The sequence below is a fragment of the Helianthus annuus genome, chromosome 13 (assembly GCF_002127325.2).
Source record: "Helianthus annuus cultivar XRQ/B chromosome 13, HanXRQr2.0-SUNRISE, whole genome shotgun sequence".
In the NCBI taxonomy this organism is placed as follows: Eukaryota; Viridiplantae; Streptophyta; class Magnoliopsida; order Asterales; family Asteraceae; genus Helianthus; species Helianthus annuus.
In genome coordinates, this window is record NC_035445.2 from 57547142 (window position 1) to 57569225 (window position 22084).

The window sequence follows — 22084 nt, forward strand, 5'->3', positions numbered from 1 at the left end:
AAGTGAAGTAGAGGTTTTGGGCCTCCATTTTCCAAGGCACTCATCCAGAGTCCAGATTTCAGCGTCAGGAACTTGGGGAACCAGAAATAGGTCAACCGAATGAATCATACGTGCTATGAACTAGTCGGATAGAAAGGATACGGAAGCAGAAATCCAAACGACATTTGTTTGTTTCCAAATCATTACCCTTCTTTCGATCTTGATTCAGAATGACTGCATTGGTTGTAGTTCACGACTTCCGAGGAAATTACATAAGCATGTTCATTCAATCGTTATATTCGGGTATCAATCGGAACTTGATTTTGTCTATTTCATTATTTAAAGATTTCTTTTTCAGTCATTTGTTCTTTAATAGCTTTTGAATGAATGAATGAATTTGGGCATAGAAAACAACTTGGCTTTTGGATTTATGTGCATTGGTGTTTAGTTCTATTTCGTTTGTTTTTGTTGTTCTAGTCTAATCATAAGCCTAGTTCGTTTAGATTAAGGATATATACTTATAAGAGTTATATAATTAAAGTGAATTTCAATGATTGTTCTTTATCTTTATACCCATTTTCAGACGCTGTCCTTTATGTTCAAAATTGACGAGTTTTGTCCTTTATGTTTTCATATCATACACGTTTTGTCCTTTAGGCCTAACCCAGTTAGTTTTTTCAGTTAACTTTGGTCATGTGCTTTGCACATGAGGGCATTTTTGTCAATTCAAATGTTGCAAAAGCTTTGAGCTGTAAATATGTCGTTGAACTTACCTTTGAATTGACAAAAATGCCCTCATGTGCTTTGCACATGACCAAATTTAACTGAAAAAACTAACTGGGTTAGGCCTAAAGGACAAAACGTGTATGATACGAAAACATAAAGGACAAAACTCATCAATTTTGAACATAAAGGACAGCGCCTGAAAATGGGTATAAAAATAAATCGTATAATTATATATTACAATTATATAATATTACTAAGTTAGTATCCGTGTATTAGACGGGCTGAATAAATGTAATTTTATATGTCAAATAATAAAAAAATATATCTTTAAAAATCTCGTTTATTACAAGGGTTGAATAGATGTAATAGTTAATTACAAAGAAGTCCTTGTGGTTTACCAAAAGTAACACTTTTGGGTACTAACTTTTTTTTGTAACATGTTCGGGGCTTATGGTTAGAAAGATTTTTTTTCAACAATAGATAAACCTGTGTAATACACAGGGTTTTTAAAGATATAACATTTTTTTTATTATCTATACTATATAAAATTAAATTTATTCAACCCGTACAATACACGGAGTTTTTTTTTAAATATAACTTTTTATTATTATTTAGTATATAAAATTACATTTCTTCTACCCGTGAATACACTGAGTTTTTTTTTTAATATAACTTTTTTATTGTTTGTTATATAAAATTACTTTTTTTTTCAACCCGCACAATACACGAGGTTCTTAAATCTATAATTTTTTTATTATTTAATATATAAAATTATATTTACTGTCAACTTCCGTTAAATTTTCTCTTAAGTTTTGCTTAAATGACCAAAATACCCTGCAATAACATTTGATTTTAGGAATAATTTTGTAATTTATACAAACTGAAACTGAAATTATATATTAAAAAATTGCATTTTGTAAATTCCCAATTCCTTCATCATCACCGGAGTTCCATCCATAACCATAGAAATTATATATTAAAAAATTGTATTTTGTAAATTCCCAATTCCTTCAGCTTCGTTGTTATTATCTATAATTTTAATTTTATAATTATCTTATAATTGATATTAATTATCTATAAAAAATAGATGGCTTCAATGAATGACATGTGTCTAGGGGTGCAAACGAGCCGAACCCGAGCTCGACCAAGCTCGAGCTCGATTAACATATGAGAGCTCGGGCTCGAGCTCGGCTTGTTTGTATTTTCTCAAACTCGAGCTCGGCTCGGGCTCGGCTCGTTTATTATCTATTAGTTATTATATTAAATAAAAATAATATAAATAATAGACTTCTTAGGCTCGCGGGCTCGATAAGTGAAGCTCGGGCTCGGGCTCGTTTACTAAATAAGCTTATTTTTAGGTTCGAGGTCGGCTTGGAAACAAGTTTAAATAAGCTCGGCTCGACTCGGCTCATTTACACTAAGGCTCGATAAGGCTTGACGAGCCTAACAAGCTTCACATGCGAAGCTCGGGCTCGATAAACAAACGAGCTTTGTTTTGAGGCTCAAGCTCGGCTCGGGCTCGATAAGGCTCGGCTCGTTTCGAGTTTTTTCTTGAGCCGATCTCGAGTAGCTCGCGAGCCGCTTGGCTCGTTTTCACCCTTACATGTGTCCTCCTATAGAAGATTACGTGGTTAGATCTAGACCGTTAGGTATATAAAATTGATATGAACGTTCAACTCATGATCCCACTTGAAGTAACTATATAAAGCTCGATCTCAAGCTCTTAATTAAAGGAGATCCTAGTTGGCTATTAGCTCGGCTCAAGCTTGTTTATGCTCGTTGTTAAGTATTCAAAGGGTTAAGCTCGAGTAGCTTACCCGTAGTTTGGCTCATCTAACACTCCAAATTTACATGCATGGATATTGAACAAAGACCCAAATATACAGGTAGAATGGACAATAACGGGTCCACACTTGTCAAACTAGGACGACCTTGAACCGACTAGAGTCCGTACTCATTGTTAAATTTCCGGTTTTTGAATTCAAAAATTTGTTGGAAAAATAGGTGAAAATAGCATTTTCATAAATATAGGAAAATGATTTTTTCCTATTTTGGACTAGAAATAAATGTAATAAAATGAGCGGGTTTTATATATTTATTTGTGGGTTTGTGTTCTACTTCTATGTTGGAAGAGCTTCGCAACGAACTAAACCACGTCCAAAACCGAGCTAAGATGAATGAGATATCGATGCTCAAAGTTGGGTGTTTGGAACATTCAATGTTGAAACTAAAGGGAAAGTAGCACCTTGTCCCACATAGGAGGAGAGATGGAACTTAAATGGGTATTTAAGGTGGAAATCTCCATCCTTATTGTTTCATGGAAGCACACACAAGTGTCCTCGTGAAGGGTGCGGAGCACCCTAACTCGCACTCGCACACGCTCACGCGCGCGCGCGTGGCGTGGGCGATGAGGCGCAATGTGGCGCTTTGATGGCGCACTTTGCACTTCGCAGCGCATGGTGACGTGGCGCATGCGCGCATGTCCAGTGAGCCAAGAGGACGCACCGCGCATGGGTGTGCAGACCTGGGCGCGCGCGCACCAGGGTGACGTGCGCGCGCGCGAAGCTTCCAGCATTGAATGACAGTGCAGTTTCAGTCCAGCTTTGTAACTGACGAGTTAATAGGCTTTGACTGAGAATTAAATGACGTATTAAATTGCATTGAAGACGTTTAATGCAATTTAAACCTCTCATTTAATTCGTTTTTTGTCTGTTTCAAACCGAGAGCTGTATAAATACAACTCCATACCTTGTTGAAGGAGATACCAACGAATACCAGATATACAACAACATTTTCAACTTTCTCTCTAGAATTTTTCTTGCAGCTTTCAAGGTAACCTTCGGGTTGTAGGCGAACTCCGGCAGTACTACTGCTCCGGCTGTTGTACCCTGGGAAACAAAACGAGTACTCTTGGGAGACTCGGAATTTGTTTTAAGGGAAGCGTGTAGAACACGTGACTCAGCCACTCTGCTTCTACCCCTTTCTTGTATTTTGATTTATTTCAGTTGTATTCGTACTAGAATTTTAGCTTTCCAATTTCTGTATTGTAATCTTATTAATAAAATTTGTTTTATTTTATTTAATTACGCGAACGGTTCCTACAATCTTAAAACAAATTTTTAAAACCGTTCGTGTAACCAAAACCATTCTGTTTGTGATTCAAACCAGTTTTGTTTTCACTCAGTTTGTGTTTTAAAAACAGTTTTTTTTTTTTTTTTTTGTTTTCTTCTTCAAAGGAGCGACTTTGGTTGAAAACAATTGGTTACATCTCAATTTTTGTCCTAATTTGCTAATAAACTTTATGACTTGGTCTTCAAAGTTGGACTTAGAAGCCAATCAGTAAGTTATAACTAATAAAAATTTTCTGTAAAGGTCTTCAAAGTTGGACTTAGAAGCCTAAACAGTAAATTTGTGGTAAAAAATTAAAATTTAATTGTTTACTTCTGGTTTTTGCGTAAATCAGAATTTTTGGACTAAACTTTTAAAATTTTAATTTTTCAGCATGTCGAACGAAAATGTCAACGTTAACAACACCACAAATGTTGTGACGGGAACCCCCCCTCAACGCCACCACTGTGGGAGCGTCCACAGTGGCCAATCACGCTGAACGACCCGAGAAGTTCTCGGGTCTACACTTTAAAAGGTGGCAGCAGAAGATGTTCTTCTACCTGACCACCATGAACCTTGCGAGGTTCTTAACTGAATCCGCTCCCCAACCTGCGGAAGGGGAGACCAGCGCTCAGGCTCTGAACGCGGTAGAGGCTTGGAAGCACTCGGATTTTATTTGTCGAGGCTATGTGTTAAACGGGTTGTCAGATGCGTTGTATAATGTGTACTACAACGTCAAGACTTCCAAAGACCTTTGGGATGCATTAGACATGAAGTACAAAACGGAGGATGCTGGTACAAAGAAATTTGTGGTAGCCCGTTTTTTGGATTTCAAAATGGTTGATTCTGAAACAGTTATGAATCAAGTCCAAGAATTCCAAATTATACTTCATGACATCTCTACGGAAGGCATGACACTTAGCGAGACATTCCAAGTGGCAGCGATGATTGAAAAGTTACCTCCTAGTTGGGTTGATTTTAAGAATTATCTTAAACACAAACGAAAGGAGATGACTATAGAGGATCTTATTGTTCGTCTTCGGATTGAAGAGGACAATAGAATTGCCCTTAAAGGCAGCGTTGCGCAGACTAGTACTAGCGCAAATCTGGTTGAGCATGGGCAATCCTCTAAGGGCAAGAAGGGCAAGGGGAAAAAGGACAAAGGGAAAGCAAAGGCTAGCAACCTTGGACCAAAGAAAGGGGTTGTGAAAAAGAAACCTCAAACGTTCCAAGGGACTTGTTACAACTGTGACGAGGCGGGGCATCGGGCTAACCAATGCAAGAAACCAAAGCGTGAGCGTGCGCACATGGTGGACGAAGACGGAATGCCTTTGGTGGCAATGATTTCCGACAAAAGCGCAATGATGGATGAGGTCAATACTGTGACCAACACTCCAAAAGGTTGGTGGGTTAATACGGGAGCGACCCGTCATGTTTGTGCAGACAAAAGCCTCTTTACCACCTTCAAGGCGCTTTCTGGAGAAGAGAAGCTGTATATGGGAAATGCAGCCACCGCTGACATCATGGGTGAAGGAACGGTGATCTTGAAGTGGACTTCGGGGAAGGAGCTCACTCTAAGCAACGTTTTGTATGTCCCAGACTTGCGCAAGAATCTAGTCTCGGGATGGTTGCTTAACAAGTTTGGATTTCGTTTAGTTTTTGAGAGCGATCAATTTGTACTAACTAAACGAGGAATGTATGTAGGCAAGGGCTATGCCCAAAATGGTATGTTCAAATTGAATGTAATGGCTGTCAAGAACATGAATAAAATTGCTACTACTTCTACTTATATGCTTGAGTTTTCTGAATCAAACAAATGGCATGGTAGATTAGGTCACGTCAATTTTAATTCTATACGCCATTTAATCAATTTAAATTGTATACCAACATTCCATATTGATTCACACTATAAATGTGAAACATGCGTTGAATCCAAACTTACAAGAACATCATCGAAATCGGTTGAACGAATAACCGAACCCCTTGATTTAATTCACACTGATATTTGTGATTTAAAAGCGGTACCCACAAGAGGTGGAAATAAGTACTTCATCACGTTTATTGACGATAGTACTAAATATTGCTATGTATATTTACTAAAAAGTAAAGATGAAGCAATAAGTAAATTTATCTTGTATAAAAATGAAGTTGAGAATCAACTTCAAAAGAAGATAAAAGCTTTGCGAAGCGATCGAGGAGGCGAATATGTTGCACCTTTTGCCGATTTATGCGCAAAAAGTGGCATTATACATGAGTCTACACCTCCTTATTCTCCATAATCAAATGGCGTGGCGGAACGAAAGAACCGCACATTGAAAGAAATGATGAACGCCATGTTGATAAGTTTTGGGGTGAGCCAGGAAATGTGGGGGGAAGCCATTCTCTCGGCTAATTATCTTTTGAACAAGATACCACTCAAAAAGAGAGACGAAACTCCATATGAGTTATGGAAAAGGAAGAAGCCTTCATACAAATACTTGAAAGTGTGGGGGTGCCTAGCAAAGGTGATTGTACCACCTCCTAAGGCTCTTAGGATAGGACCCAAAACTGTTGATTGCATATTTATTGGGTATGCGCATCAAAGTAGTGCACATCGCTTTCTTGTACATGAGTCCAAGAATCCTGATGTACACGTAAACACTATCATGGAGGTGAATCCTAACGTTGTGTCTTACTTTGAAAATGTGTTTCCTTTGAGAAGACAAACACATGCAACGTCATCAACACCTAATTTTGAAGTAGGTGAAAGTTCATCTACACCAGTTGATGAGGTGGTTCATGATAAGACACATGAACAACATGAGGTTGAAGAAACCGATCGTAGGCGAAGTAAAAGGCCAAGGGTTGAAAAATCCTTCGGTCCAGACTTCGTTAGCTATATGGTTGAGGGCGAGCCCAATACATATCACGAAGCGGTTTCCTCTTCAGAAGGACCTCAATGGAAAGAAGCAATAAGAAATGAAATAGATTCTATATTACAAAATCATACTTGGGACTTAGTAGATCTTCCACCTGGTTGCAAACCACTTGGATATCGTTGGATATTCAAAAGGAAGATGAAAAGTGATGGAAGTATTGATAAGTACAAGGCTAGGTTGGTGATTAAAGGATTTAGACAAAAGGAAGGTCTAGATTACTTTGATACCTACTCGCCTGTGACGCGCATAACCTCGATTAGATTGTTCTTGCTATAGCGGCTTTAAGAAATTTGGAAGTTCACCAAATGGACGTTAAAACCGCATTTCTAAATGGTGATTTAGAAGAAGAGATTTACATGGAGCAACCTGAAGGTTTCTCCGCCCCAGGTCAAGAGGGTAAAGTATGTAAACTCGTCAAGTCTTTGTATGGCTTGAAGCAAGCACCAAAACAATGGCACCAAAAGTTTGATCATGTCATGATTGACAATGGTTTCAAAATAAATGAGTGCGACAAATGTGTTTATTTCAAAGACACAAATGAAGGTTATGTGATCTTATGCCTTTATGTAGATGATATGCTTATCATTGGGAGTAATGATAAAATTATCAAAGCTACTAAAAGCATGTTGAAAGCGAGATTTGACATGAAAGACATGGGTTTAGCGGATGTGATTCTTGGAGTAAAGATCATAAGAACCCAAGATGGTCTTGTGTTAAGTCAATCTCACTATGTGGATAAAATTCTTGAAAAATTCAACTCGGGAGATACGAGTGTAGCTCGAACTCCAGTTGATACCTCCCAACATCTCAATAAGAATAAAGGAGATGGAGTTGCTCAGTTAGAGTATTCAAGAATTATTGGCAGTCTAATGTATCTAATGACATGTACTAGACCCGACTTGGCTTACGCGGTGAGTAGGCTAAGTAGATACACCAGCAATCCGTGCGCGGATCATTGGAAGGCTATCACGAGGGTGCTTAGATACATAAGATACATAAGAGACTATGGATTGCATTATACCCGACAACCAGCAGTGATCGAAGGATACACTGATGCAAACTGGATATCGGATAATAAAGACTCCAAATCAACAAGTGGTTACGTGTTTACACTTGGAGGAGCTGCTATTGCTTGGAAGTCTTCTAAGCAAATGGTCATAGCGAGATCCACAATGGAATCTGAATTTATCGCTTTGGATAAGTCAGGCGAGGAGGCGGAATGGCTACGTCAATTCGTGGAAGATATTCCAAGATGGCCAAAGCCTTTGCCAGCCATATGTGTACATTGTGATAGCCAATCAGCGATTGGTAAAGCTCAAAGCTTGATGTACAATGGCAGATCAAGGCATATGCGACGTAGACATAACACGATACGACAACTACTCTCAACGGGTGTTATCACAATTGATTATGTGAGATCAGCTGATAACATTGCGGACCCGTTTACAAAAGGCTTAAGCAGAGAGTTAGTAGAAACGTCGTTAAGAGGAATGGGACTAAAGCCCGTGGCAAATGGGAATATGAGGGAAACCTAACTTAGTTGACTGGAGATCCCAAGATCTAAGTTCAATAGGACAACTTAATCATATTACCAAAACGGAGTCACTGTGGGGGAGTACCCCAAACTAAATAAAAGGGAGTTATATATACTTCCTAGTCCATTCCAATCAGTGACATGAAGTGAGGTTAAGCATATTAAGGTTAATGATTTCGGGAAATCAAATAACCATGATGCTTTTAATGATCCATGGGAATCACCTATGTTAGAGAGAAGTGGGGTCGCTTCAAATGGATTTGTAGGGTGCGCAAATCCTAGAGCTCTCGCAGAACCAGGCTAGTGTTCCAGGACCATAATAGGACACGACAATGAGGAGTTAGCCAAACCAGGGAGAGTATTGTGTGAAGTGTATTGTCGTTTACACAAATGGGGGTATGTTCAAGGACATCGCGTCTACACACCGCTAGTAAGCTAAGTGCGTTTCACAAAAGAAGGTTCAAAGGCTTCAACCTACCTATCTTGCAATACTCAACTGTCGAAGTTTATCGTTGAAAAGTGTAAGGAAAAGATCCATTTCCATACATGTGGGGGATTGTTGGAAATTTGATGAAAATAACATTTTTCATGTGGGGGATTGTTGGAAAAATAGGTGAAACTAGCATTTTCACAAATATAGGAAAATGATTTTTTTCCTATTTTGGACTAGAAATAAATGTAATAAAATGAGCGGGTTTTATATATTTATTTGTGGGTTTGTGTTCTATGTTGCACGAGCTTCGCAACGAACTAAACCACGTCCAAAACCGAGCTAAGATGAATGAGATATCGATGCTCAAAGTTGGGTGTTTGGAACATTCAATGTTGAAACTAAAGGGAAAGTAGCACCTTGTCCCACATAGGAGGAGAGATGGAACTTAAATGGGTATTTAAGGTGGAACTCTCCATCCTTATTGTTTCATGGAAGCACACACTAGTGTCCTCGTGAAGGGTGCGGAGCACCCTAACTCGCACTTGCACTCGCACACGCTCGCGGGCGCGCGCGCGTGGCGTGGGCGATGAGGTGCAATATGGCGCTTTGATGGCGCACTTTGCACTTCGCACACTCGCATCGCCGCGAGCCGCTTGAGAGTCGCCTTCGTATTTTTGACCGCGCGCGCGTGGTGGAGCACAAGGGTTGCAAGGACCAAGTGGTAGGTGATGCGGCGCATGACGTGGCAGTCATGCGCATGCGCGCGCGAGTACACGGGGCGCGCGGTTGCGCGCATGGTGCATGGGTCCTGCTGTGTCGTGCGTGGCGCACCAGAGTGAGCCAATACGGCGCGACTGTGTGGCGCGCACGTATAGGCTCACAGGTGACGTGGCGCACGCGCGCATGGACTTGAGCCAAGAGGACGCACCGCGCATGGTGACGTGGCGCATGCGCGCATGTCCAGTGAGCCAAGAGGACGCACCGCGCATGGGTGTGCAGACCTGGGCGCGCGCGCACCAGGGTGACGTGCGCGCGCGCGAAGCTTCCAGCATTGAATGACAGTGCAGTTTCAGTCCAGCTTTGTAACTGACGAGTTAATAGGCTTTGACTGAGAATTAAATGACGTATTAAATTGCATTGAAGACGTTTAATGCAATTTAAACCTCTCATTTAATTTCTTTTTTGTCTGTTTCAAACCGGGAGCTGTATAAATACAGCTCCATACCTTGTTGAAGGAGATACCAACGAATACCAGATATACAACAGCATTTTCAACTTTCTCTCTAGAATTTTTCTTGCAGCTTTCAAGGTAACCTTCGGGTTGTAGGCGAACTCCGGCAGTACTACTGCTCCGGCTGTTGTAACCTGGGAAACAAAACGAGTACTCTTGGGAGACTCGGAATTTGTTTTAAGGGAAGCGTGTAGAACACGTGACTCAGCCACTCTGCTTCTACCCCTTTCTTGTATTTTGATTTATTTCAGTTGTATTCGTACTAGAATTTTAGCTTTCCAATTTCTGTATTATAATCTTATTAATAAAATTTGTTTTATTTTATTTAATTACGTGAACGGTTCCTACAAAATTTTGGTTCCTGGCCGGTCTGGTCCAACTCCAACATCAACAACATAAACGTTGCCGGCTGAAATGCATTTATATCAATCTTTGAGTTATATATGATAGGAAAATATATATTGAGCAACATTATGTTTCTAAATTTTGATCATCTAATGGAATAATACATTATTTCTTCAATAAAATTTCAAAAACACATAGTTTTATGTAAATCTAATGATTTCAAAATACTAAAATTAGATTGATATTTTTTAGTTGAGTTAATTACGTTTTTCTTCCCTGTGGTTTGTCAAAAATCACTATTTCAGTCCATTAGTTTAAAAACTGCGAAAACAGTCCCTATGGTTTCACTTTTGTAACTATTAAAGTCCACCAACTTAACTCCATCCATTTATTCTGTTAGCTTTGGGTGAAATGACCAAATTGCCCCTATGATTTAATTAAAAAAACGCTAGTGACAGGTTTTGAACCTCTACCCTTTGCTTTGAAATGTGATTGTTAAACCAATAGGCCATGTATTGAGATTGTGATTGAATTCAAATTGTTTTCCTTACAACATGGCCTATCCATCATCATCTTCTCCTAATTAATTCCTTTCATCTTTATCAATGGCAGAAGCCAAAAATCACACGAATTCCCATCAATAGTGACTTCCAAAACCCCCTGTACCTTATTGATTGACTCTGTGAGGTTTATGAGACTTCAATTAGAACTGGGTGCATCAAAAGATGGTGGCGGCTGTGAAATAGGGTATTGTTGGTGGGATTTGACCAAGAATAAGATCTGAAAGAAGAAAGCAAACACTTGCGAGTTTGATGACCATCTCCATTTGCTCGTTCGATGGCCCACCTGATCGTTATGGTGTTATCTCTGTTTGTGGAAGTACATGGTGTACAATTTGTTGTTGTACGGCTCTGGTGGAACTTTGGCTGATCTAATCAAGAGCTCGAATGCAGATGGATTGGCATAATTCGATAAGATGCGTTATGCTAAGGGGTGTTTGGGTTAGCTTATTTTAGAGCAACTTATAACTTATTGACTTATAAAAGTTAATAAGTTGTTTTGTTAGGGGGTGTTTGTTTTTGGTGAGAAGTACTTCAGAACCACTTATGTCTTCCCCACGCAGACCACGCACAGACGTTTGAGTGCAGCTTGTTTGTTATTTAGAAGAGGTTTCATTAAAAAAACCTCTTCCCCACCTCTTCCCCACGTAGACCTGTCCTTATGTCTTCCAACCTCTTCAAGACTCTTCTCCCTCTTCAAAACACCCATCTGGTCTCAAAACCCTAGCACCTCCACTTCTCCAGCCGACACCACCTCCTCTGCCACCACCTCCACCTCCGACACCACCTGCTCCGCCGCCCACCCCTGCTCTGCCACCACCTCCACCTCCGACACCACCTGCTCCACCTCCACTCCGCCACCACTTCCACCTCCGACACCCATCTCCTCCGCCACCGTCCTCCACCTCTGCTCCAGCTGCCACCTCTGCTTCGTCCGCCACCCCATCTCCTCCACCCACCATCGACCCCTCCACTATTGATTTCAGGCACGATTCAAGCACCAGCGATTTCAGGCACGTTTTATGTAACAACCCGCACCTTCGTGCTTGTTACTATTGCTACACTCGTTACGCCTAGCACCAGAGATTCGGGTCATAATGTAACTATATCGCTTACAACGCTATTTCGCATATATTCGCTACTTTCACACGCTATATCGCACATCACAAGGCATAGACTAACGCTAACGATGACATCGCGTGAATAGTTAAGTCGCTCCCATCGATCGTCGTGATGCAACAAAATGACGCTAACGACGACATCGCGTGAGAAATTAAGCGGTTCCCATCGATCATCCTAAAGCATCGCAACGCTAACACAGACCCAAACACAATTACTCATGCTATTACCGGTGATGGATATATATATATATATATATATATATATAATAATAATAATAAAAGGTGTTGAAACTATCAAAACGCGCACTCGCAGGCACGCGCAACTCAATCTATCGCACTTAACACGACACTACTTATATCGCTAAAACGCTTAATGTGTCCATAATACTCAACGCAACAAAAACACATCGAATGAAACGAAAGTCGGAAAACCAACTCGCACAAGCCGCCCAATCGAATGACCCGTCGATCGAATGGCCATCCGTCCAGATGACCATCCGATCGGATGGCCATCCGATCGAACGGCCGTCCGATCCACGTAACTCCCCACCGCCTTTCTCCCTCTCACCTATAAATACCCCACTTGTCACATCAACTGTTCGTTGATGTGACAGCTGTCACACCCCAACCGATGGCGGAATCATCGGGGCATGGCACTGAGCGAAACAGATTGTCCAGAAGTGTCCATAACGATTATTATTACTATTCAATTTATATAATACGTCCCATACCGTACCTTAAATAGCAAACAAATTATTACAGATAACATCAAGTCAAATATTCTGTTCCGATAACTCAGATTTAAATTTAAAAATTGTTCAAATGCCTCTAGAGACTCGATCTGCAAGATCTACAGACAACTATGCTCTAGACGCTTATTCTAAGCTCGCCTTCCTAGCAGATAAGCATCCTAATTGCCTGCTGTCACACCCCAACCGATGGCGGAATCATCGGGGCATGGCACTGAGCGAAACAGATTGTCCAGAAGTTTCCACAACAACTATTAATACTATTCAGTTAAATGATATGTCCCATACCGTATCCCAAATATTACAATAAATTATTACAGATAACAACTAGTCAAGTAATTATGTTCCGACAACTCAGATTTAAATAAAATAAATATTGTTTAATTGCTTCTAGAGACTCGATCTACAGACAACTATGCTCTAGACGCTTATTCCTAGCTCGCCCTCCTAGCAGATAAGCATCCTAATTGCCTGTCACATACGTTAAAATAAAGTCAATACATGAAATGTAAAGGTGAGCATACAAGTTTGATATTGCATATAGAGTTCGAAATTGTTTACGCATAACCAGCACGTACACAGAGGAAAACGAAGCATGTTAATTATCGACATGGATCTATCGATACCAATGACTGTGGGTTGACTGTCCGAGACAGTTCGCAATACATGATTACCACCGTGATCCATGCAAGTAATTGGCCTTAACAACCTCCGTGTGAACGGGTGCTGAGTCCAAACTATAGTACTACGTCGTTAAGGTAGGTAGACAGCATTCCACGTCTAAACACAATCAACAAGCATTCATTTAGTCACGTAATACATGCATAATCGGTTAGCGTTTAAAGTAATTGAGTAGTGTGTTCAATTATGTTTTAGATAAGTAACGTATGTAACACCCAAAAGTGAGAAAGCAAAATGGGGTCCGAGTATACTCACAGCGATTGATTGATGGATTGAATGGTGCGCTTGAGAGTAGGGTCAGCCTGAATAGTTTGATAGCATAACGATGAGCAATGCGTAAAATGGAAACAGTGATGATGGGTCGAACCACCTGGTCGATCGAACGGTAGGTTCGATCGAACGAGTTGTTCGTTCGGACAGCCTATTCGATCGGCCGGTAGGCTCGATCGGTTGGACTCTTTGAGTGGATTGTTTCTTCCTTTGTGTAGGATGTGTTTGTGTATGATGGCTTGTCCTTTTAAAGTTTTCGTTGTACTATTTGAGAACACTGAAGTGTTCTTACCTTTCAGGTCGATCGATCGAACGGCCTGTACGATCGGCCGGCTTAACCGATCGGTTAGACACTTCGATAGTGAGTCCTCAGCTGGATGTCACCTGATCGGACAGCATGTTCGATCGGGTGGCCCTCCAATACGTCGAACGAGTTGAAAATCGATTAAGGGTTGAAGCATAGTATCTCATGATCCGATGAGTAATGTTATCAAACAGCTCGTTCGATCGAACATCACCTTTTTCAATACTATACTTCTTGAAATTGTCAAAGTGTGGGGCTATGTGCTAGCCGATCGGCTGGCATGGTCGATCGGCTGACATGTCCGATCGGTTGGGTTGTTCGTTCGAACAGCCTGTCCGATCGGTCAGCATCCTGACCTGGTCGGCCTGTTCGTCTAACACTTGGCTGTTCTGATTGTTTGACGTTATATCGAGGTATGTTGACAACGAGATGAACCATTGAACTTTCGTTCTTACTTGTTTCCACTGCTCGGAAAGGAATCACCCAAGTCCGGCCGGTGAACGGTTCAGAACGGTAGTTTAACGTTTAACCCGAAATCGGTGAACCTCGTAGATAGAATCCGAATCTTGAACCACACAACCATGAGAATGATTAGTGAGTTGGCTCAAGCTCCGTTTCTACCGGTTTGAAAGTATTGAGTGTAAAAGAGTTAAAAGAAAGTTGAAAATCATTCTTTCAATCCTTCACATCATGTAAATGTTCAGATCTGTGATAGATCTTAGTGTTTTTATGTGGAAATCGGCTAGATCCAAGTGATTCTTGGTGGATTGAGGCCAAAACATGAAGTTCTTGAAGAACACCATGATGACATCATCCTAGAATGCTTATATCTTGATGATTTCACGGTTAGAAATCAAGATTTGAAAGATAGAAAGATGTAGGAGTGTGTATTGATCAAGAAAGTACAAGATTTAGGATGAAAACTTACCGAAATCAGAAGAAATCTGAGAAAAGAAGGGGAGCACGAGCTGGTTGGTCAGAGAGTTTCCAAAAGTGGAAAGAAGGATAATGACAGGCCTATTTATAGGCTTCCTAAAGAGGAAAGGGCTGGCCGATCGGCCAGGCATCCCGATCGGATAGCCTGCTCGATCGGACAGTCTGTCCGATCGGCTGGGCTGTTCGATCGGCTAAGAGCCTGATCGATCCACAGCCTCTTTCGAGTGTCCGGTGCGACGATTTCTGATATTTCGATTTCGATTGAAGACGATACGAGTACGATAGAGTTTCCTACTCAAATTACTTTTAATCCCAACCACTATGTCTACATACAAGCATCTACATTCCATATTCGATTGAGTTCGATTGAGTTTCGAGTTTCGAGTTTCGATCTGATTGATTCGATTGGTCACCACATATAACATAAAGTAAACACACACAGGTAACACATAAGGCACACACACGCACGTATAATAACACCAAAGCTGCATAATTCGTGTCTCGAGTTCGATTGATGATTCGATTAGCTTGATCATTGATTGGTTAACTTTATCGCATTGTTACTTCCTACTATTCACAGTCGTAAATCTTTTCGAGTCGATTAAACATTCGATTACTTCGATTTCCTTTGATTGACAACACTTACTCCACATAACACAAAACATAAAATAGACTATTTATAGTCAAAGAAGTCAAACTTGACTTGGACTTTGATTTTGACTTTGACATTCGAAAACACGGGGTGTTACACCTGTCACATACGTTAAAATAAAGTCAATACATAAAATGTAAAGGTGAGCATACAAGTTTGATAATAGCATAATAGAGTTCGAAATAGTTTACGCATAACCAGCACGTACACAGAGGAAAACGAAGCACGCTAATTATCGACATGGATCTATCGATACCAATGACTGCGGGTTGACTGCCCGAGGCAGTTTGTAATACATGATTACCACCGTAATCCATGCAAGTAATTGTCCTTAACAACCCCCGTGTGAACGGGTGCTGAGTCCAAACTATAGTACTATCGTCGTTAAGGCAGGTAGACAGCATTCCACGTGTAAACATAACAACAAGCATTCATTTAGTCACGTAATACATGCGGTAACGGTTAGCGCTTGAAATAATTGAGTAGTGTGTTCGATTGTGATTTAGAATAAGTAATGTATGTAACACCCAAAAGTGCTAAAGCAAAAAAGGTTCGAGTATACTCACAGTGATTGATGGATTGAAGGGAGCACTTGAGAGTAGGGTTAGCCTGAATAGTTCGATAGCATAACAATAAGCAACGCGTAAAACGTAAACAAGTGTCGGAGGGTCGGACAGCCTGGTCGACGGATGGTAGGTCCGATCAGACGGCTTGATCGTTCGGTTAACCAGTCCGTTCGGACAGTCTGTCCGGTCGGTCGGTAGGCCGATCAGATAGACTGTTCGAGTGGATTGTTTCTTCCTTTGAGGAGGATGTGTTTGTGTATGATGGCTTGACCTTTTGAGGTTTTCGTTGTAGTATTTGAAAACATTGAAGTATCCTTACGTTTCAGGTCGACCGATCGAACGGACCGTTTGATCGGTCGGCTTAACCGATCGGGTAGGTACTTCAACAACAGTCCTTAGAGCGTCACCTGGTCGGACGGCTCGACCGATCGGGTGGCACTCCAACGAGTTGAACAAGTTGCAAATCAATTAAGTGTTGAAGCATAGTATCTCATGATCCGAAGAGTAATTCTAATCAGACCGTAGTCCGATCGAACAGCACTTCGTTCAATACTAGACTTCATGAATTTGTTAAAGTGTGGGGCCATGTGCTAGCCGATCGGTTGGCCTGGTCGATCGGCTGGCTTATCCGATTGGCTGGGCTGTCCGTTCGGACAGCCAGCCCGATCGGTCAGCTTCCTGACCTGGTCGGCCGGTTCGTCTAACACTTGGCTGCTTTGATTGCTTGACGTTATATCGAGGTACTTTGACAATGAGTTGAACCATAGAACCCTCGTTCTTACTTGTTTCTCCTGCTCAGACAGGAATCACCCAAATCCGGCCGGTGAGCTGTTCGAGACGGAGTTTAACGTTTAACCCGAAGTCGGTGAATCTCGTGGATAGAACCTGAATCTTGAACCACACAACTACTAGGATGGTAAGTGAGTCGGTTCAAACTCCGTTTCTACCGGTTTGAAGGCATTGAGTGTAAAAGAGTTGAAAGAAAGTTGGAAAACATCCTTTCAATCCTTTTCACCGTGTAAATGTTTAGATCTATGATAAATCTTTGTTTGTTTATGTGGAAATCAGCTAGATCCAAGTTATTCTTGGTGGATTGAAGCCAAAACATGAAGTTCTTCAAGAACACCATGATGACATCATCCTTGAACACTTGCATCTTGATGATTTCACGGTTAAAAAGTAAGATTTGAAAGATAGAAAGGTGTAGGAGTGTGTATAGATCAAGAAAGTACAAGATTAAGGATGAAATCTTACCGGAATCGGAAGGAATCTGAGAAAAGGAGGGGAGCACGAGCTGGTCGGTTAGAGGTTTCCAAAAGTAGAAAGTTTGAAAGTGACAAGGGGTACTTATAGGCTTCCAAAAGAGGAAAGGGCTGGCCGATCGGTCAGGCACCCCGATCGGACAACCTGTCCGATCGGACAGCAGTCCGATCGGCTGGGAGCCTGATCGTTCAGCTGCCTGATTCGAGCGTTCGGTGCGACGATTTTCGATATTTCGATTTCGATTGCAATTGATGAGAATACGATAGAGTTTCCTATTCAAATTACTTTTAATCCCAACCACTATATCTAACATACAATCACCTATGTCTCGCGCTGTCTTTTCGCCACCAATTATCATAATTCGATTTTGATTGAGTTTCGAGTTTCGATTCGAGTTTCAATTGATTCGATTGATCACCTCACATAACATAAAGTAAACGTGCGCAGGTAACACATAAGGCACACACACACGTATAATAACAACCAAGGTTTGCGTAATTCGAGTTTCGAGTTCGATGATGATTGGACTAGCTCGATTATTGATTAATTGACTTTATCGCGTTGTTACTTCCTATCATTCACAGTCGTTTAGCATTTCGCATTGATTTGATCGTTCGATTACTTTGATTAACAACACTTACTCCACATAATACAACTAACGTAATAGCAAACATAAAATTGACTTTGACTTTGACATTCGGTAACACGGGGTGTTACAGCCTCCCCTTGTTTAGGGAATTTCGTTCCGAAATTAGGCTGAAAGCTGTACATTACCGTGAATCACGTTGAGAACCTTCTCTCTCTAGATTTTCACTTGAACAACTGCGGGTACTTCGCCTTCATGTCGCTTTCGAGTTCCCAAGTGAACTCTGCGCCTCGTTTGCCTTCCCATCGGACTTTCACAATAGGAATGCGCGAGCGCCTGAGTTGCTTGGTTTGGCGATCCATGATTTCGACAGGCTTCTCCACGAGTGTAGCGTTTCGTTTATCTGAAGGTCGTCGAGAGGTAAAATCAAATCATGCTCTGTCAGGCATTTTCGGAGGTTTGACACATGGAAAGTCGGGTGGACGTTACTGAGTTCCTCCGGTAGTTTGAGTCTGTAGGCAACTTTTCCGATCCTTTTCAGAATCTTAAAAGGTCCAACATATCGAGGCTCTAGTTTCCCTTTCTTGCCGAAGCTGACAACACCCTTCCAAGGTGATACCTTTAGGAGTACGTAGTCGCCAACGTCAAATTCCAGGGGCTTGCGTCTTTTATCGGCGTAACTTTTCTGTCTATCCCGGGCTTTCGACAAGTTGTCTCGAATCTGGAGGAATTTGTCAGTCGTTTCTTGTAATAGCTCAGGACCGGTTAATTGCGAGTGACCGATCTCGTGCCATACAATAAGTGATCGACATCTTCTTCCATATAGGGCCTCGAATGGTGCCATCTGGATGCTGGTATGATAACTGTTATTGTACGAGAATTCGACTAACGGCAGGTATTTGTTCCAATTACCACCAAAGTCTATGACACACGCACGGAGCATGTCTTCAAGAGTACGGATCGTTCTTTCAGTCTGTCCGTCGGTTTGAGGATGGAATGCGGTACTTAGGTTAAGCGACGTACCGAGAGCTGCTTGAAACGTTTCCCACAATCGCGACGTAAACCGAGCATCACGGTCAGAGATGATGTCACGAGGCGTACCATGATTACAGATGATCTTGTCGGTGTAGATTCGGGCTAATCGTTCCACCTTGTAGTCTTCTCGTATTGGCAAAAAGTGGGCTGATTTGGTCAAACGATCAATGACAACCCAAATGATGTCGTGACCTGATGACGTGGGTGGAAGCTTGGTTATGAAATCCATAGCTATACTCTCCCACTTCCATATAGGAATTGGCGGTTGTTCGAGTAAGCCAGAGGGTCTTTGATGTTCAGCCTTGACCCTAGCACAAGTCAGGCATCTTCCGACATAGAGAGCGATATCCCTTTTCATACCCGGCCACCAGTACTTGTAACGAAGATCCTGGTACATTTTATCGGCACCGGGATGAATAGAATGCCGAGATTTGTGGGCTTCATCCATTAAAATCTTTCGTAATTCGGTCCGCTTAGGGATCCAAATTCGGTCCAGAAAATAGAAGATCCCATTTGATTTGCTTACAAGCTGAGCTCCATCATGATAGATTCTTTCTTTCTTCAAGGTGCGTTCATTAAAGCAAGCATGTTGGGCTTCGCGGATGAGGGTTTCGAGATCGTGTTGGGCTTGGGTATTACGAATACTGAGCAAATAACTCCGCCTGCTGAGTGCGTCGGCTACGACATTTGCCTTGCTGGGTGATAACGAAACTCGCAGTCATAATCATTGAGGAGTTCTACCCATCGGCGTTGACGCATATTGAGTTCCTTCTGATCAAAGATGTGTTGTAAACTCCTGTGATCGGTGAAGATCGTACACTTGGTACCATACAGGTAGTGTCGCCAAATCTTTAATGCAAAAACAACCGCGCTTAGCTCGAGATCATGGGTTGTATAGTTCTTCTCGTGGATTTTGAGCTGTCGAGAAGCGTAAGCTATAACCTTGTCCCGTTGCATGAGAACACAACCAAGACCAAGGTTGGAAGCATCACAATAGACAATGAAATCGTCGTTCCCATCGGGCAATGAGAGAACAGGAGCATTGCATAGCTTATGCTTGAGGGTTTGGAAAGCAGACTCTTGTTCGGTTCCCCAAACAAAAGACATGTCTTTATGTGTAAGAGCGGTAAGCGGCACAGCGATCTTAGAGAATCCTTCGATAAATCGTCGATAATAGCCCGCTAATCCGAGAAAAGAACGGACTTCAGACGGGTTCTTTGGCGTAATCCAGCTCTTAACTGCTTTAATCTTCGCAGGGTCGACATGGTACCTTGACTATTCACTATGTGACCCAGAAACTGAACCTCTTCTAACCAGAATTCGCACTTGGAGAACTTGGCATAGAGTTGGTTCCCCTTGAGTAACTCGAGAACCAAACGTAGATGTTGCGCGTGTTCGGCTTTCGATTTGGAATAAATCAAGACATCGTCGATGAATACGATGACGAAACGGTCAAGATATGGCTTACACACGCGTTTCATCAGATCCATGAAAACCACGGGTGCGTTGGTTAAACCAAAAGGCATAACAACGAACTTATAGTGGCCGTAACGAGTGCGAAAGGCAGTTTTGGGTATATCTTCTTCCTGAATACGCAACTGATGATAGCCTGAGCGTAGATCGATCTTTGAGAAACACGTAGCTCCTTGTAGCTGATCAAACAAATCGTCGATGCGAGGTAGAGGGTATCGGTTCTTGATGGTCAACTTATTCAATTCCCGATAGTCGATACACATCCTGAACGACCCATCCTGAACGATAATCATAAAGATGAAAGGTGTAAAATTTTGTTAGGTTGTTGATGGTGGCTTCTGCCATTGATAAAGATGAAAGGAATTGATTAGGAGAAGATGATGATGGATAGGCCATGTTATAAGGAAAATAATTTGAATTCAATCACAATCTCGATAACATGGTCTATTGGTTTAACTATCACATTTCAAAGCAAAGGGCACAGGTTCGAAACCTGTCACCAGCGTTTTTTTAATTAAACCACAGGGGCAATTTGGTCATTTCACCCAAAGCTAATAGAATAATTGGATGGAGTTAAGTTCGTGGACTGTAATAGTTACAAAAGTGAAACCATAGGGACCGTTTTCGTAATTTTTAAACTAATGAACTGAAATAGTGATTTTTGACAAACCACAGGGATGACAACGTAATTAACTCTTTTTAATTAAATAAGTGTTGGGTTTTATGATATTTATTGTAAAGTTATAAGCACAAATAAAATAATACTTTAAAGAAAATAAAATATAAAAAATTATATATACGACATTTACCTAAAAGAGTGTGTTCACCTACAATGCAACGTACTTTGGTAAACTAATTTAGTTTTTGAGTAAACTGTCATTTTGGTCCTTGAGGTTTGGTTACTTTTACCACTTTAGTCTAAATCTGAAATCTTTTGCATCTGATCCCTGTGGTTTCACTTTTATTGCCATTTTAGTCCAAAAATGAAATCAAGTCATATTTTTCAAATTAAATCCTGCTATTTGTCCTTTTCTTCAGAGGCAAAATATTCATTTTTTATTTTATTTAAAGTTTCTATTAAAACAATAATCTTTTGTAGATTCTACCGTCAAAAGATGCCCAAAATACTACTCAAGATTCAACCCAAAAAAGGGATTAATAGCACACAATCCACAAGATTACAATTTTATAAACATATTAACACAATATTTTTTGAGTTCATCCCAAAAGGGCAAACCCATGAAATCAAGCTACCGGATGTCAAAGGTGGACATGCTTGCTGGAGGAATGTGAAAGGTTGAGATGTTGGTTTTCATTGCAGCTCCTTGTTCTACAAATAAAGAGGCCATTTGGGTAAATACTACTGAATAAAGGATTGTGCATAGCCAAATTGGAAGGAGTCTCAAGATGCATTTCACTTCTTCAACTTGTGTTGCTGTACATAGGCGCCATGGGTTGTTGATTTCCACAATTTCAGTTGAGTTTTCCTTCGAGGTGATAACCGCGGCTCTATCCAAGAATCTGGTTTAACAAAAAAAATATTAATAGAATCATTATAATCTAGCCAAAAAAAAAGCATACTTGATTTTTAATATTAATAGTTAAATATCTTAC

At 41.0% G+C, this 22084-nt stretch overlaps 1 protein-coding gene across 1 annotated transcript; it reads right to left on the reverse strand.

The window, feature by feature from the left end:
* Window positions 1–11511: 11511 nt before the first annotated feature.
* Window positions 11512–11796, reverse strand: LOC110900875 (glycine-rich cell wall structural protein 1.0-like). Its single transcript, XM_022147733.1, has one exon. It carries the CDS (start codon window positions 11794–11796, stop codon window positions 11512–11514), a length of 285 nt encoding a protein of 94 aa, XP_022003425.1.
* Window positions 11797–22084: the final 10288 nt, after the last annotated feature.